The sequence below is a fragment of the Vombatus ursinus genome, unplaced genomic scaffold (genome assembly GCF_900497805.2).
Source record: "Vombatus ursinus unplaced genomic scaffold, bare-nosed wombat genome assembly UNPS02014801.1, whole genome shotgun sequence".
Taxonomy (NCBI): Eukaryota; Metazoa; Chordata; class Mammalia; order Diprotodontia; family Vombatidae; genus Vombatus; species Vombatus ursinus.
Genome location: NW_020954579.1, coordinates 14,475,222 through 14,491,433, shown reverse-complemented (window position 1 = coordinate 14,491,433; position 16,212 = coordinate 14,475,222). Strand labels below are relative to the sequence as shown.

Genomic DNA, 16,212 nt, shown 5'->3' with positions numbered 1-16,212 from the left:
ATGCATTTAAAAATGTTTTTCCAAGAAGGGGGCACAAAAACGATTAAGAACCTGTACCCTTGGCAGAAAAAGAGATTGAGATGTGCAGAGCACAGACAGCAAATAAAATGGGGAGGAGATATTCAGAGGAGGCAGGAGGTTACTGTTATTTCCATGGGAAAGAGTTTGTATTTGCCTTTCTGGATCTCATCCCAGACAACTTGTCCTAGACCCAGAATCAGAGGCAGCAGAGCCTCCCCCTTCCACTGAGCTGGGAGACATTTTCTTAGTTCTCAGCAGGTGTCCCCACCCTCCCTGCCCCAACCAGACAAATCTATCCCATGTTTCAAGTAATGACAGCCCAGCCACTGAGACAACAGGAGAGTTTATTGCATGCATTGGGGTAGAGAGAGCAGACAAAGTCACACCGACTACTGGGGCTAGGGATATGTGGTTAATCACTCAAAGTTGGGGAGCTCAGATATGGAGACCACTCTTCATGAGAAAGCATTTGAACGTAGAGAGATCAGGCATCTCGCTGCCTTTGGAGGGTAAAGGGAATTTTATTTAGCTAAAAAAAGATGTATGACCTTTAACACATGCCTTCGTGCCTGCTTGGCATGCATGAGGAGTGCTTCCATTAATTAGCACAGACAGCGTGGCCGAGAAGGGGAGGCCGGGCGGTAAGAGCGGTAGTTCTCTTGGGTCGCGGGGAGGAGCAGCAGGCCAGTCATCGGGTCTTTCCGGCACCGGGTCATGGCTTCCTTGTAACTTAGCCGCTCTTTGGAGATGGGGTCGATCAATTCTTTTTCATAGTTGGATTCATCCTGGAGGAGCTGAGCTAGCTCTTCATTGATCATGCCAGCCAGCAAGGCCTGGGGAATAGGGATGCGGCCTGTCCTCTTGGGGTCAATGAGTCCTCCAGTGAGGTACTGAACCTGCAAGTGAGCCAGGGCACTCTCTCGGGGCATCCAGCCCTTCTGGATAGCCTCACCCACTGACAGCCTCTTCCTCGTGACAGGGTCTTCAATGCCAGTGAAGGCCTTCTGGGCATTGAGCAGCCTCTGAGTGGAAGTGTTCTCGATCAGCCCCCGCTCAATGGCCTTGTGGACAGAGTAGCGTTCCCGTGTCAGGAGGTCCACGATGCCTCCTGTGGCTGCCTGGGCCTCAAGTAGTTTCTGCCCAGTGATGGGGTCCAGCATCTTCTTGCCCACGGCAGTCTTGATGTTGCACTTATTGTCGGTAGCAGTGTCACAGACACCTGCGATGGGAAAGGTGTCATCGCTGAGGCCGAGAGAGGAACCAGGGGAGAAAATGCTGGTGGTTTGGAGAGCCAGCGCTGGTGAGGAGAGGGGTGATTTGGAGATGATAGAGCCGATGGAGAGCGGGGAAGTTTTGGTCTCTCCAGCCACCAGGAGAGCAAACTCGGAAATAGGAAGGTGGCCTTCCTTGTAGAGATGGTACTCCTCCTTGGTGATCCTTCTGCAGCGGAGGGCTTCCTCAATGGAGTATTGCTTCCCACTCTTCTTGTCAAGGAGGACAGACTCCTCTCCACATGGGGTCATGGTGGTGATCTCTTCCCAGTCACATTCCAGTTCCTGTAGCTGGATATACTGCCTCCGATCGATGATGCCTCTCTTATAGGCTTCATATGGCGACATGTCTTTCCCGGTCTCTGGGTCTAAGATGGAGATCTTAGTGGAAAGGTTGGTCTCTCTCATTTGGGTGTCCTGGTTCATCTCCTCTTGTTTCATTTTTAGCTGGAGGTCTCTGAGAGTCCTCTCCTTCTCATAGATCTGATCCTTCTCTCGGAGAATAGCCGCCTCCAGATGAGAGAGCTCCTGGTCTCGTCGGGCCCTCTTCTGCCGGTCACTTTCTGTCTTCTGGCTGAGCAGTTTGGACTCCTCATGTAAGCAGAGCATCCTCTCCTGCTTCTGCTTCTCGAGCTCCCTCATTTCCTTCTCTAGCTTTGCTCGCTCCTGGCTGGCCTGGCTCCTGGTTTTCTGAAGGTCAGCCTCTTCCCGGGACCAGGTCCTCTTCAGTGCCTCAGCCCTCTCGATCCTCTCCTTGAGTCTCCTCACATCCTCTTCCCTGTTCTGTCTCGCAGTGCGATCTTTACTGAGCAGCTCCCACACATGGGACCTCTCATTTTCTAAGACTCGGTCCTTTTCCACCCGGATGACTTCCTTGTAGATGGTCTTTTCCTGAGACTTGGCCTTCTGGAGGACATCAATTTTAACCTGCAGGTTCTTGCACTCCCGGTGTAAATCCATCACCTGGTTCTTCTCACTGTCCAGATCCCGCCGCAGGGCCTCTGTAGACTTCTCCAGATCCGGGTCCTTCTCCAGCTTGACCACTTCCTCCATGATGATTTTCTCTTGCACTGCAAGAGGCCGCTGCTCCATCTCCTGGATCCTTAGGCTCAGCTGCCGCAGCTCCTTCTCAATCGCTAGCTTTTTGTCGCGGTCTTCTTGGAAACTGAGGAGGTTCTCCTTCTCTTCCACCGTGGCCTGGAGCTGCTTCACCTCACGCTCCAGCCTCCGCCGGTTGGCCACTTCCTCATCCAGGCTACGGCTGAGGCGACTGTGGTCCTCGTGGAGCTTCAGGTCCACCTGGGTAACAACCACTTCCTTGACTACCACCTTCTCCTCAGGTCTCCTCCTCTCCAACAGCAGGTACTTGTTCTGAAGCTCATAGACTACATCTTCTGTTGCTCTCCTCTTCTGGACCGCATCTCGCACCTCCCGCCGGAGACGTTCTGCCTCTTTCTCCAGCACTGGGTCGTTCTCATAGCGTATCACTTCTTTGTTCACCATCTTGGTCTCAACCTTAGATCTCTCTCTCTTCCACTCATCCCGCTCCCCTTTCAGTCGGATGAATTGCTCCTGAGCCCGGCCATTGGTGTTGACCAGATCGTTGAGCTGGGCCTTCAGCTGGTCAATTTCCCTGAGGATCTCTGGGCTCTTCTCATGTTTCACCACCTCTTGGATCACTTCCTTGTATTCAACAGTTGGCTTCTGGGCCCGGAGGATGGTCAGCTCTGGTAGGGCTCCCTCCACCTCCTTCTCAACGGCAGTTCTCTTTTTTGTGGTGTCCTGGAGCTCCGCTCTGAGCCGAGCAATCTCTTTCTCTGTCTCTGGATCCACTTGGAAGATCTCGTTGACTCTCTCCTTGAATTCTACTTTGGGCTTCTGCTTTTCTACTATACTGTACTTGCTGTGCAGGTCCTTCAGCTCCCTGGTCAGCATCTCGTTCTTCTTCCTCTCTTCCTCAATGAGGTTCTTTAGTGTGATGGACTCTTTAAGGATTCCAGGGTCCTGCTCCACTTTCTTTACCTCTTTCACAATGATCTTGGGCTCCATTGAGCTGATCTGCTGTTCCAGCTGCTGGGCACGAACCCACAACTTGGCCACTTCCTCCTCTGCCGCCTTCCTGCAGCCAGCATCCTCTTCAATCTGCCGCTTCAGAGCCCAGGACGCCTTGACCATTTCGGGGTCTTTCTCCAGCTTGATCACTTCCTTCACTATGACCTTCTCCTTCACCTTTGCCTCCTTCTGTTCCAGAGTCACTAGTTCTCTCTTCAGCTGTTCCAGCCGGGCAGAGATGGTGGCATTGTCTCCCCGAAGTTGTTCGATCTCAGCTTTGATCTGGGCCGCCTGGCTGTCCAGGGTGGGGTCCCTCTTGATTTGGGTGACTTCCTTGGTCAGCAGATGGGGCTGAATGTCCTTCTTCTCCTTCTCCAGCTGGGCTATCTGCTGGTTCACCGCCTCCAGGTCTGCCTTCATGCTGGCCCACTTCTTGCCCTCCTCCTCCACCTGGTATTTCACTTTGGACAGGCTGTTCTCAAGCTTGGGGTCCCGGTAGAACTCTACCACTTCCTTTTCCTCTAGCCTCTCCACAGGCTTCTGGGTCTTCAGCAGCAGCAGCTGCTGCCTCTGCTCCTGGAGCTCCTGCTGTACCTGGGCCACCCGCTTCCTTTCTTCCTCCAGCTGGGTCTTCAGTGCCTGTGTCTCTGACTCTCCACTCCCCTGGCTCTGGTTCTCAGACCACTGCTTGGGGTGATGAGCCGGCTGGATAGCCTCATTGATTTCCTTCTGCAGAGCAAAGGGGAAAGAGTGCATGTGGCATAAGAGATCACAAAGAGGAACCTTGCCTTCCTCGCCCCACAGCTCAGTGACTCCTCCCCTTGGTGTGTTAGGGGAAAGCGTGGCTGAAGCTCTAAAACACTCAGAAATCAGCAAATTAGAGGGGATTGAGGCCAGGTGGAATACTCGCCCAACAGGCTGGGCAAATGCCCATGATGCCAGCCAGGAAGGGCACCCCTGTCCTGCTACCCGTCCAACCTTCCAAAAAGTGTAAAATCTAACTTATCCCCCATATTGTTCATTCTTTATGTGCCCTCTAGAGAAGTCTAAGCTGACTGATCATAACAGGAAAAGAGAATTCTATGTTGTACTTTCAAATGACAAGGATCCTTGGGAAGAAGCACTTAGCAGCTTCTTGTGATTTTTCCCCTCTCCCTCTTCTGCTCCCTCAGTTTGAGCAGTGTGAGTCTTTTCTGGGATAGGCTGGGCTTTCTTGGGGGGAAGAGGCCTAGTCCCCATAGGAGGGGAGTCCAGTGCCTAGAGAGTGATGCTCCTGCAGGAGCCGCAGGCCAAGAAGGGGGATGTGCCTGTGTGGAGAGCCATGGGCAGGGAGTTCCACCTCTTTTCCCAGCCTGCCTGTATCCCATGTGTGGGGCTAGGGAGACGGGACCACTGAGTGATCAGGAGCACCCTGAATTGATAGGGGAGGCTCCAGGATGCTATCACAAGAATGGGCACATTATCTCCGAATCGGGAGCCGTGCCAGTAAAGGACCCTGCAGATAATCTTGGTACCTTTTCCAACACCTTCTTGGCAAACTCCAGCTGACTCAGCTGCTGTTGCTTTTTGGCAGCAACCTCAGTGAAGCGCTTGGTTATGTCCTTCTCCTGGAGTTGGGGAGGGAGGAAATCAGAAGATGGAGTCAGTTCTTTGAATGGCCGTTCCTGAAAGGACCAGGCCTACAAATCTATGGGGGTACAGGAGGCTGGGAAGAGGGAAGCAAAGCCGTGGAGCCTGTGACCCATCCTTACCTGGGCCTGGATGCTGTCCTGCAGAGGAGTGATCCGAGGTCTCTTGGGGGCAGATGCAGTCAGTGTGGGGTCCAGGGAACTACGGTACTTGTCTGCCTGCAGCTCGTAGTCCTGTAGGGGAGAAGGACGGGAAAGCAAAAACCTAGCAGTCAGAGGGATAAGGAGAGGGGGAGGGCATCTTGTGGAGAAGAGAGAGGCGCCGATAGATGGAGGAGGGGGGAAGGGAGAGGAGGAGCAAAGTTGAGAAAGTCCACTTACGTGGAGAGCAGCTTGCAGGTCCTGGGATAGGTGGGATATTGTGTTTTTGTCTTTCTCTTTATTCTGAATTTCCTGTACTAGACGCTAAGAAAGAAAGAAGAAAAGTCAATAAAAGCCCAGGAATGGAGGGGAGCTGACTCCTGAGGCAAAAAGTGCCTCCCATTCCTTTCCTCTCATCCTCTGGGGACCCTCCTGGGGGAATGAGATCCTAACGATAGCAAAGATGTCCCACCCGCAGTATGGCTGTATGGATAATGGCCACATGTCCCCCATGGAACTCTAAGGCTAGTGATCAGAGAATCATAGATTTAGATGTCATTGAATGCAACTCCACATTTTACAGATGAAGAAACTGAGGCCCAGAAGTAAAGTGACTTGCCCAAGGTGGTCACAGAGTTACGAAGAGGCAGAGGAAGGATTTGAATCCAGATCTTCTGACTCAGGGGCTAGGGCTCTCGGGCTCTGTCTCTTTTTTTTTTCTCCTTTCTAGGCAACTGGGGTTAAGTGACTTGCCCAGGGTCACACAGCTAATAAGTGTCTGAGGCTGGATTTGAACTCAGGTCCTTCTGATTTCAGGGCTGGTGCTCTATCCATTGCGCCACCCAGCTGCCCCTCTCTCGGGCTCTTTCTAATTCACTAGCTATAATCTGGCACTAGACCTTTCTCCCAGACCTTAGACTATACAGGCTCATAGATTTAGAGCTGGAAGGAACTTTAAAGATTATGGAGTCCAACCCCCTCATTTTACTGTTTTTTTTTTCTTTTTGGTGAGGCAATTGAGGTTAAGTGACTTGCCCAGGGTCACATAGCTAATGTGTCACATGAATTTGAACTCAGGTCCTCCTGACTCCAAGGCTAGAGCTCTATCCACTGCACCACCTAGCTGCCCCACAACTCCCTCATTTTACAGAGTTTTTTTTTTTTTTTTAGTTAGGCAATGGGGTTAAGTGACTTGTCCAGGGTCACACAGCTAGTAAGTGTTATGTGTCTGAGGTCGCCTTTGAACTCAGGTCCTCCTGAATCCAGGGCCGGTGCTGTATCCACTGCACCACCTAGCTGCCCCGAGAGATTAATTGATTTTTGCAGGGTCACACAACTAGTGAGTGTTTGATGAGGGATTTGAACTCAGATGTTGATAAGTCTAAGCCCAACACTCTATCCATTGTGCTACCTGGTGTCTCAGACAGGCCTGCATCCCCTGGAGGGCAATAGAGCATCTTTCTGGTAGTCTATTGATTAATCTATACCTCTCAATGTCAGGGTTGAAGAAGGCAGGGAAGGAAAAAGAGAAGACATGAGTTGTCTTAACCTCTGGAAACTCTGGTATATACTGGGGATTTGCTCAAGCTGTTGTTGTATAGAAGATGTCCAGCTTTGGAAGATGAACAAGACCCCTCTCCACCTCCAGCCAGCCAGTGTTGAGCTGGGCCTTAGGAGAATAGGGAGTACTCTGGAAGAATTTTTAACTGAATTTCTCCATTGACAATCAGCTTGCAAGGGTTGGACCAGGACATTTTCCAGTTGTGGCCACCAGGGGGAAGCATGTACACACATATAAAAACATAGGCGCAAAAATTTAGAGTTAGAAGGAAATTAAACCTTATTTAGTCCTCCCCTCCCTCCACCCTCATCCCCCTGCTTCATTTTCTAGATGAGGGAACTGAGAACCAGAGGAGTTAAGGTCACAAGGTCACAGAGAGCCAGGATTTGAATCTGGGTCCTCTAACGTCAAACCCAGTTCCCTTTTCATTGCCCATTCTGCCTCTTGTTGGCTTCACCCAGAGTTTGGGAGCGTGGCAGGAGCACTGCTTCTGCACAGGCGTGGCCTCCCTCAGAGGTCAAAGGGACAAGTGCCAGGCAGCCTGTACCTGGTGCCTTTTTCCTCCTTGCAGAGGCCCAAGCCTCCACCTCCACACATGTCCACCTTTCTTGGAGAGCATCATACCGTATTGGTTCCTCCTCACCTTCTGAGCTTGCAGCTTATAGTTGGTTTGACTGGGTCCATCAGTGGGCCCCAGCTCATTGCCGGGCAGGTGCTCCATCCAGGAGCGAAGGTTTTCACCGTAATTCTTGAACTGCTGGTAGATGAGGCTGGCATCTTGCACTGCCTTCTCCCTGGGGAATGGCGATGGGAGAACAGACAATCTCAGCCCCGGGGACCCAAGCCGGGCCATAGGGAAGGGCCAAAGGCTCAGGTTGCAAAGGAGAGGGGTAAGAACCATGACTGACTATCTAGGGAGAGTGAATCAGGTGGTCTTTTACCTTCCTGCCCCAAGGGGTAAGCTAGGATCATCTTCCTGGAGCAAATGTTTTGGGGATCCACCACCTGCCCATCCCTTCCTGGGGCTGGGTTTAGGGAGTACCACGGGTGCTAGGGGCAGCAGAAACTTCTAGTGTAATAGACTAGAAGGTTAAGGCAGAAAAAGAAAGTTCTGACTCAGGAGCACATCCGGACGGTCTCTTCCTTCTCATGTTCCCCAGCCAGCCCCACTCCTCACCGAAGGTCCAGCTGGTCCGCTACGGCATGGTAGCGGTCAGTGAGCCTCTGCACCTGGCGCCTCTGTCGGGGCAGGTCTTGGCAGAATTCTTGGAAGTTGTTCTGCAACGCCCCGCAGCCATGCTCTGTGGCCTTCAGCTCCCGGTGCAGGCCCAGTACGCAGGACTGTTGCTTCAGCAACTCCCGTCTTTGCCCCTAAAGGAATAGGAGCAGGGTCAGCCCCCACAAGCTTCCCCGCTTCCGCACTTCATAGGCCCCGGCTCCCACTGGCCTCCTCTTTGCATCCACCCTTACATACCTTTCCCATCCACTCCTGCACAATCAAGGCTGCTCTCACTAGTCTCATTTCTAAACATAACATTGCCCCCACCCCTCCACCCCCCCCCACTCCCTCACCTGCAGCTGACCGATTCGTTCCTGCAGTGCTCCAGGGCTGGCAATGATGGGGGCCTCCTGGACCAGGTTGAACTCAAAGCCCTGAATCACCTTATCTGAAGCCTGGATCTGCTGTTCTAGAGCACGAGCTGCTTTTGCCCTGGAAGAGAAGCCGGGAGAGGATCAGAGATCCCTGCTGGCTTTGCCTTCCCCCCTCCATCCTCCGTGTCCCTCTCCCCTAACTCCCCAGGCCAGTTCCCATTGTCCTATAAAAACACTCACTTTTCCCCATAGAGACTGCAGAGGACTTGCACATCATTGTATTTGTTCTTGACGTTGTTAAGAGTCACTGGCAGGTGAAGCACAGTGGGTCCAGCTGGCTTAGAGGAGAGGAAAGCCTCACACTCCTTCTGGGTGGCTTCTTTGTCGGCTTCCAGGCCCTGAAGCCTTCGAGTGGTGTTCTGTAGAGAGGGATGAACGTGGATCCAAGAATTCTTTTTTTTTTTTTTTTTTTTTTGGTGAGGCAGTCGGGGTTAAGTGACTTGCCCAGGGTCACAAGTGTCAAGTGTCTGAGGCCGGATTTGAACTCAGGTCTTCCTGACTCCAAGACCAGAGCTCTATCCACTATGCAACCTAGCTACCCCTCAAGAATTCTTAAATCTGCAGTCTGACTATCATTTACTGCTTCACCATTCAGGGCCCCATTGGCGCTGGGGCTCTCTCTCCCTTTACCCAGAATAATCAGACACTGGTGCAGGAAGCTAGTGGGAAGAGAGTAACCTTTACTTTTAAGAGCGCTAGGAAAGGAGTTGCAGGCCTGATCACCAATTAATTCTGCTCAAATTGTGCATAAGAGCAAAACTTGTCAGACCTCATTAGGAGTGTTGGGCTCAGTCCTGGGCATCACTGCTCCAGAATGACATTAATAAGCCAAAGAATGTCCAGAGGAGGGCAACCAGAGTAGCAACTCCACCTCATCTCTCTCTTTCTGAATAGATGACCTCACCTCCTACTTTAACGAGATGATCCAACTTGCCTGTTTGAATCCTTTGAAACCCAACTCAAACACCACTTTCTCTCCTCAAACTTCTCTTCTCTAGTTGGAAATGGCTCCATGGATTCCCTTCTCAAATTTGGCTGGCATTTCTCCTTTGCACTTAAATAACTCTATATAAATGATTATATTCAGGATGTCCCAAAGACCTTAGTGCAGTTTTAAGCTATTAAAACTTTGGGATATCCTTTTTAAGTCTAACTCTAATAAGCATTTTCCTGGTAGCCTTCAAGTACTGTGATGATACAGCATTTGATTCTGCTGACCACCACCTCCCTTTTTCTGTCTCTCTTGACTTCCATGATATCAAAGGTGGAACTAAGATGGAGCCACTGAGGCTTTGCTCTAGGTCCCAGTATGGTGGGAGAGTGGTGTGCTTTCCTACTATCCAGTACTGGAGCAGCTGTCCAACCCACACCATCCCTTACTCACCTCCCCAGATGCTACCCCAGCATCCTAGGAGGCGTCACACCCCTCTTCTGGGGCCCACCTTTCCACTGGAGAGGCCTGTCTTTCCTGTGCTATCTGCTCTGGGAACCCATGCTAGGCAGCATACCTGGAATCATCAGGGTACCAGCCACGGGGACTGGTGACAAAAGGGTTATGTGCTTGGCTGCCAGCACCCTCCCTTCCCCACCAGTACCGTCCTCAGTCCCAACCTCTCTGCCCCACCTGTTTCCACTCTAACCTCTGGCATCTTCCTCTGCCGTTAAACTCTTCTTCCATTCCCATTCCTTCCATCTTTTGCTGCTCCCCGAATTCTAGCTTTTCTCCAAAAATGCTACTTTTCTTGGCACCCTCTCCAAGGTTGGCTTCTCCTCTCACACGCTGGGAAATAGCACAATACAGTGGAGAGAACACTGGCTCTGGAGTTAGAGGACCTGGGTTTGAATACTGCCTCTGGCACTTACTACCTATGCAACCCCTTGAGCAAGTCACTTAACTTCCCTCAGCCTCAGTTTCCTTATCTTCAAAATGAGATTAGTCTAGATGACCTTTGAAATCCCTTCCAGCCGTAGACCTATCAGGCTCTATAAGCCCAGTACATAGTAAGCAGTTAATAAATGATTGTTTCCTTCCTTCCTTCCCTCCTCCCTCCTTTTCTCCTTTCCTTCCTTCCTTCCTCCCTCCCTTTCTTCCTTCTTATGACCACTCCCTTGACACCCAGGGCCAGGAGGCAGAACTGGTCTGAACCTCCACTTTCAGAACCTCTCTCTGCCACCATCACTCAGTAGGCATGTCTCTATTTTACATTCACTCCATCCTGTCCAGATCCTTGTTGCTGTCTTCTATGGACTCCCAGGTCATTCTTCCTCCTCTCCAGTAGGTTTGACACTGGACTCACAGTCTTTTCAATCCCAATCTCTGTTCCTGTCAAACTCTATAGCCTCCCAGTTCTTCAACACCATTAACTCCCATGATCTCTAGCTCCATATTCTACTTCACTCATACACAGTAATGGTCCTGCCTCAGACACTCATCCCCATCCTTGTTCTATTGGATTTCACCTAGGTGTCAAAATTCCTAGCTATGGCCCTGCATGACACATCACTCTTCTGATTCTCCTACTTCTCTGACAATCCCTTCCTTTGGCCCTCCTTCCTCCCACCCCTAAATGTAGTAATACCCCCTAAGTGTGGGCTCTGCCCTCAATCTTCTTCCTGTGTTCTTTCTCACGGTTGCTTGCTTCTGATAGCTTGCTTTCAACTAACATGCAACACTAACAGCCTCACCCTACCCCCACCATAGGATTTTAGAACCTCCTCCTTCCTTCTAAGCTCCAATCCCACTTTCCACCTCCCCTGGATAACCCTCTAGCACAAGGGTTCTTAACTTAGGGTTAATATTTTAGTAAGTCCATGGACTTGGATGAGAAAAAAAAATTACACCATTATTTTCACTGATCTTTGGTTTCCTTTGCCATCCTATGTATTTTATGCATTTAAAAATGTTATTCCCCAGGGGCAGCTAGGTGGCGCAGCGGATAGAGCACTGGCCCTGAAGTCAGGAGTACCTGAGTTCAAATCCGGCCTCAGACCTAACGCTTGACACTTACTAGCTGTGTGACCCTGGGCAAGTCACTTAACCTCAATTGCCTAAAAAAAAAAATGTTATCCCCAAAGGGTATCATGCTGGGGTGCTGGTAAATGTTTAACAACCAGTTCTCTCAAAACATATAACACACTTTTAAGTTTAATCTGCATTATTACTAACATTTTCTCCATCACTCTCTTTAGTCTAGAAATCAACAAAATGACAAACCAAGCCCCAATTTGTAGCATTTACTGATTTCTAAGGTATAAATAAATGCTTACGCTGAAAATTTAACAATTGGCTCTCTCAAGCCAGTTCATGCTGACTTCAGCACAAATTTGAGTTCATGACACAAAAAAACGTTAAGAACCTTTACTCTGACACTTCCTAAAACAAAACTCATCTTCTGCCATCAAACCAATTCTTCCTTGATATTTTCCCATTTCTGTTAACAACACCAGCCACACTGACCTGAAGTCTGGTTGACTGATTCAATTCCTTGTTTCCTCCTTAGCTCCACGCAGGCACCAAATCACACCAATTCTATCACTAAAATGTTTCTGGCATTAGCTCCCTCCCTCCGTTCCTTTCCCACTGTCACTGCTGTAGCTCAGATCTTCCTTATGTCTCCTCTTGTAATAACAAGAGGTCTCCCCAACTTCCATTCTATTCTATAAAGCATTGACAGAATAACATTCTTCAGTTCTCATTTCCAAATTTCTTAGCCAGGCATTCAAAGCCTCAAACAACCTTTCTAGCCTTATCTTCTTTTATATACATGTCTCCCACTCCCACTAAATGGACCACTTGCTTTTTTTTTTTTTAACAGATTCACTTCATTATTTATTTATTTATTTATTTTTTTGGTTAGGCAATGGGGTTAAGTGACTTGCCCAGGGTCACACAGATAGTGTTACGTGTCTGAGGCCAGATTTGAATTCAGGTCCTCCTGAATCCAGGGCCAGTGCTCTATCCACTGTGCCACCTAATTGCCCCAACCACTTGCTTTTTCTACTCATACTGAACTCATCTTGCATTTTCTCACCTCTTGTAGGTGGCTTTGTCAATTGCCTGAAATCCCTCTCCCCAATGTCTTCCTATGAAAATCCTATTCATTTTTCAAGGCTTCATCCAAATGCCCTCAACTCCATGAACCCTTCTCTAATTTCCCCTAACCAGATATAATTTCTCCCTCTGTTCAACTCACATAATACTTTTTTTGAACTTCATTTACGGCACATTTTTCCTCTTAACGTTGTTTGTTTATGTGTCATCTCCTCTACTAGTCTGTAAGCTCTGTGAGAAGAAGGGCTATGTCTTATTTATCCCCCCACGGAACCTAGCATAGTGCCTTTCACATAGCAAGCATTCATATTGGTGGAGTGAATGGCTGATTTCCGATACCCTGCCCCTCCAGGACAGGACTCCCATAGCTTCACCCACCTCCTGGCTCCGGATCCGAGTGTTGAGGTCATCGAGGGGGGCATTGCGGTTCAGGGGGGTACGGGCCCAACCCAGAATTTCATGTTCTATCTGGTTTAGGTCACTATCCAACTGAGTCAGCTGGGTCAGCAGCTTCTGGGCTTGGGGGTTGACTGAGGCAGTGCCTGAGGGGGCTGGTGGAGAGGGTTAGGACAGAGGAGGTTGGGTGAATGAGAGCTCGACTCCCAGAACGCCGTTCTCCCTATTCCCTCCCCCTCTCCCTCATTCTCAAGGAGCAGTCACCGCTATGTGCAGAGGCATGAACAGAACCCTATACTTGGCATAATAAAGCATGGGAGGGGTAAAGGAGAAAAGAGTCTCTGGGGAGATAGGAAGGTGGCCCCTTCTCTGCGCGGATGTGACTGACACATCCCTAGCATAGTAACCGCCAGATTGTACAAATCAGTCCACGGGGAACAGATAAGGGGGAATAAGGTAGATGAGGGAGGAATTCCTGGTGCGGCCACTGTGGCAATTTGTTTTGCCTGGCTCCACACATTTGTTCCCACAGGTTTCTTTTTCTTTTTCTTTTTCTTTTCCAATGGGATGGGAGTGAGACAGTGAGGAACAATATAGGAATGGGTCAGCAAAAGAAAGAAAAGGAAAAGAAAAGAGTGTCATTGAAGATTCTTTTTTTTAAATTCAGAGAAGAGAAAAGAAAAAATGCCAGAAAGAAGCAACAGACAAGTAGGACGGCTAAGAAAGCTACAGTAGAACTGACTGTAGACCTTTTTTTTTTTTTTTAAAGCAAGCTATACTTAGTAGAGATCTAAAGTTTCATGTGCAAATCTCTTTTTCTATTCTATTATGTATATAGAATATATCCATTTTTATTTGGTGATTGTTGAGGGCAGAATAAAAATAAATTAAAAAGAAAAAGCATGTAGGTGGTACAGTGGGTAGTAAGTTTCAATATATTGGGAAATGTTTAACCACCAGCTCTCCGGGAAATTAATGCCACCACATGCTTTGAAGTTTAATCTGCATCATAACATTTTCTCCATCGCTTTCCTAATTCTAGACAATCAAGAAACAATAAGTCAAGCCCTGATTTACAGTGTTTGCCAATTTCTGAGGTGTAAATGCTCACAATGAAAATTTAACAATGGGCTCTCAAGCTCATGGGAGCTGCCTCTGACATATCTCTTTGGTGGTTCACTTGACCTAGAGTTGGGAAGTTGTTTGTTGTTGCTGAGTCATTTAGTCCTGTCTGACTCTTGGTGACCCCATGAACCATAGCACGCTAATGTTGTCCATGGGATTTTCTTGGCAAAGATACTGGAATGGTTTGCCATTTCCATCTCCAGTGAATTAAGGCAAGCAGGGGTTAAGTGACTTGCCTAGGGTTCACACAACTAGTAAGTATCTGAGGTCACATTTGAACTCAGGTCTTTCTGACTTCATGCTCAGAACTCCATCCACTGAGCCACCTAAGCAAACAGAAGCGAAGTGACTTACTCAGGGTCACACAGCTAGTAAATGCCTGAGGCCAGATGTGAACTCCAGGCCCAGGGCTTTATCCACTGAACCACCTAGCTTCCTATAGTCAGGAAGACCTGAGTTCAAGTCCAGTCTCATACACTTAATGACTGTGTGACCCCGGGCCAATCACTTCACTTCTGTTTGTCTTAGTTTCCTCATTTCTAAAAAAAAAAAAAAAGAAAAGAAAGATAATAATAACATCCCAGGGGGGTTGTGAAGATAAAATGAGATAATATTTGTAAAAAAAAAAAATTTGCAAATCTTAAAATGCTCTAGAAATGCTAGAATCAGAAGGGCTGCTTGGAGTCAGGTGAGATGAATCTAAAGGAGGTAAAGATGCGGTTTAGTGGAGAAATGTGAGTAGTTTTCAACTGTAGAGTCGAGGGTGTCATGGAAGCTGAGGGCTCTCGGCTAAGACAGAGCCTGAGCGTCCGCATGCCTTGGCCTCCTTCCTCTGCCAGAAGGTGCACCCAGTCCCCTACTGTCAATGCTCCCCTCATGTGCTACATACCCCGCTGCAGTACCCACCCCCTTATGGCCAGCCTCCATACCCTCTTGGTAGCACCACCATCCCCTGTGCCCTCATACCCTGCCTGTTGGGCTGCACTAGCTCACTGGTACTGGCCATCAGACCTCGCTGGAGGTCCTTACACTGCTGCTTCAGGGCCTGAAGCTCAGACTCCAGCCTGGGAAGGGAACATAGATGAGAAGACGACTCCCTCTTTCCCTTTCTTCCCTCCCTCCTTTCTCAGAGCCCTTGGTGGGGCTGGCAGGGGCCCCCTCCCACTCCCCAGCGTTGATAAAACTGTATCCTGACCCAGGCAAACCCAAAGGAAGGTGAAGAGAACTAGTGGGGTGCACTTGGGTAGACACGCCTTCAGAGACCCACGGAGCACCTGGCTTGAGCCCAGTTTTGTGGGTCTGGAAAATGGTGCACCCACCTAGCTGGTCAAAGGGAAGGGGCAGGTATTGAAGGTGTGGAGAGACTATTGGACATATGCCGTAGAACCCAGCATTGAGGGGCAGGGGAGGAAATGTTAAAGGGAGGGGTCAGGGAGGTTTGGTGATTAGAATCTGCATGTCCCAAGAAGCTACCCTTCTGGACCCCCGCCATACCTGCCGACCCTAGCCACGCCATCCAGGTCAGGTGGGGGGATGCAGAAGCAGGCCGCTGGGACCCTCTTGGACTCCCCAGCAGGGCCTTCCACCACCCAGGTGTGGGCGTCACGGTTATCCTTCAGCATGTACTTCTCTCCCCTAAATAGTTGTACCTAGATGGGGAACAGATATTTTTGTTTGTTTTGTTTTTTAAGCAGGAAATCTGGAGCTCAGTTTCCTCAAACATGACCCTACAGCTGCTATCTCCATGTCTCTGTACTGGCTGTACCCTACACCTAGGATGCTCTGCCCTCTCACCTTTTCCCTTTTTTTTTCCCTGTTGAGACTCAGCTCTGATCCCACTCTGTGTAGGAGGCCTTTCCTGGTCCCCTTTGCTGCAGAAGCCTCAGATTGTTTTTCCACTCCTCTGATTACAATTTGTATAGACCTCATTACTTACATGCTGTCTCTCCCGTGAATGAGATCCTTGAAGGTTTTTTGCCTTTCTTTGTATCCCCAGCACTTAGCACAGTGCCTGGCATATAGAGAGGGTTTAATAAATACTTGTTGATTGTCTGACTGACCGAGGCTGTTGCACAGTACTAGGAGAACCTGGGGCCCTGCTCTAAGTGGGAAGCGAGCCCTGATGGAGGCTTCTACGGATCTAGTCTGATAAAGTCAAGTATTAGGCTGCAGGCGTACCCCCTTCAAGACGATGCCTTCCTAAGGCTTCCTAGAAGCCCTGGGACAGCTCCTTCCGGGGGGCCCCATTCTCCAGATGCTAGAGCAGGAGGTACTGAGGATCCCAGGCACTCTTGGGTCTTCTATAGGAAGCTT

The 16,212-nt window shown here is 49.4% G+C and overlaps 1 protein-coding gene across 1 annotated transcript in view; it reads right to left on the bottom strand.

Moving 5' to 3' along the window:
* Positions 1-345: 345 nt before the first annotated feature.
* The window catches only part of EVPL (envoplakin), a 41,563-nt gene continuing 25,696 nt past the window's right edge, over positions 346-16,212 (bottom strand). The window contains exons 12-22 of the mRNA XM_027872852.1: positions 15,394-15,548; positions 14,866-14,963; positions 12,757-12,929; positions 8,508-8,686; positions 8,247-8,385; positions 7,852-8,045; positions 7,318-7,468; positions 5,354-5,437; positions 5,096-5,206; positions 4,859-4,951; positions 346-4,073 (exon numbers count right to left, since the gene is read on the bottom strand). Of these exons, the coding sequence (XP_027728653.1) occupies positions 624-4,073; positions 4,859-4,951; positions 5,096-5,206; positions 5,354-5,437; positions 7,318-7,468; positions 7,852-8,045; positions 8,247-8,385; positions 8,508-8,686; positions 12,757-12,929; positions 14,866-14,963; positions 15,394-15,548 (4,827 nt within the window). The 3' untranslated portion in view covers positions 346-623. The remainder of the gene's footprint in view (positions 4,074-4,858; positions 4,952-5,095; positions 5,207-5,353; positions 5,438-7,317; positions 7,469-7,851; positions 8,046-8,246; positions 8,386-8,507; positions 8,687-12,756; positions 12,930-14,865; positions 14,964-15,393; positions 15,549-16,212) is intronic.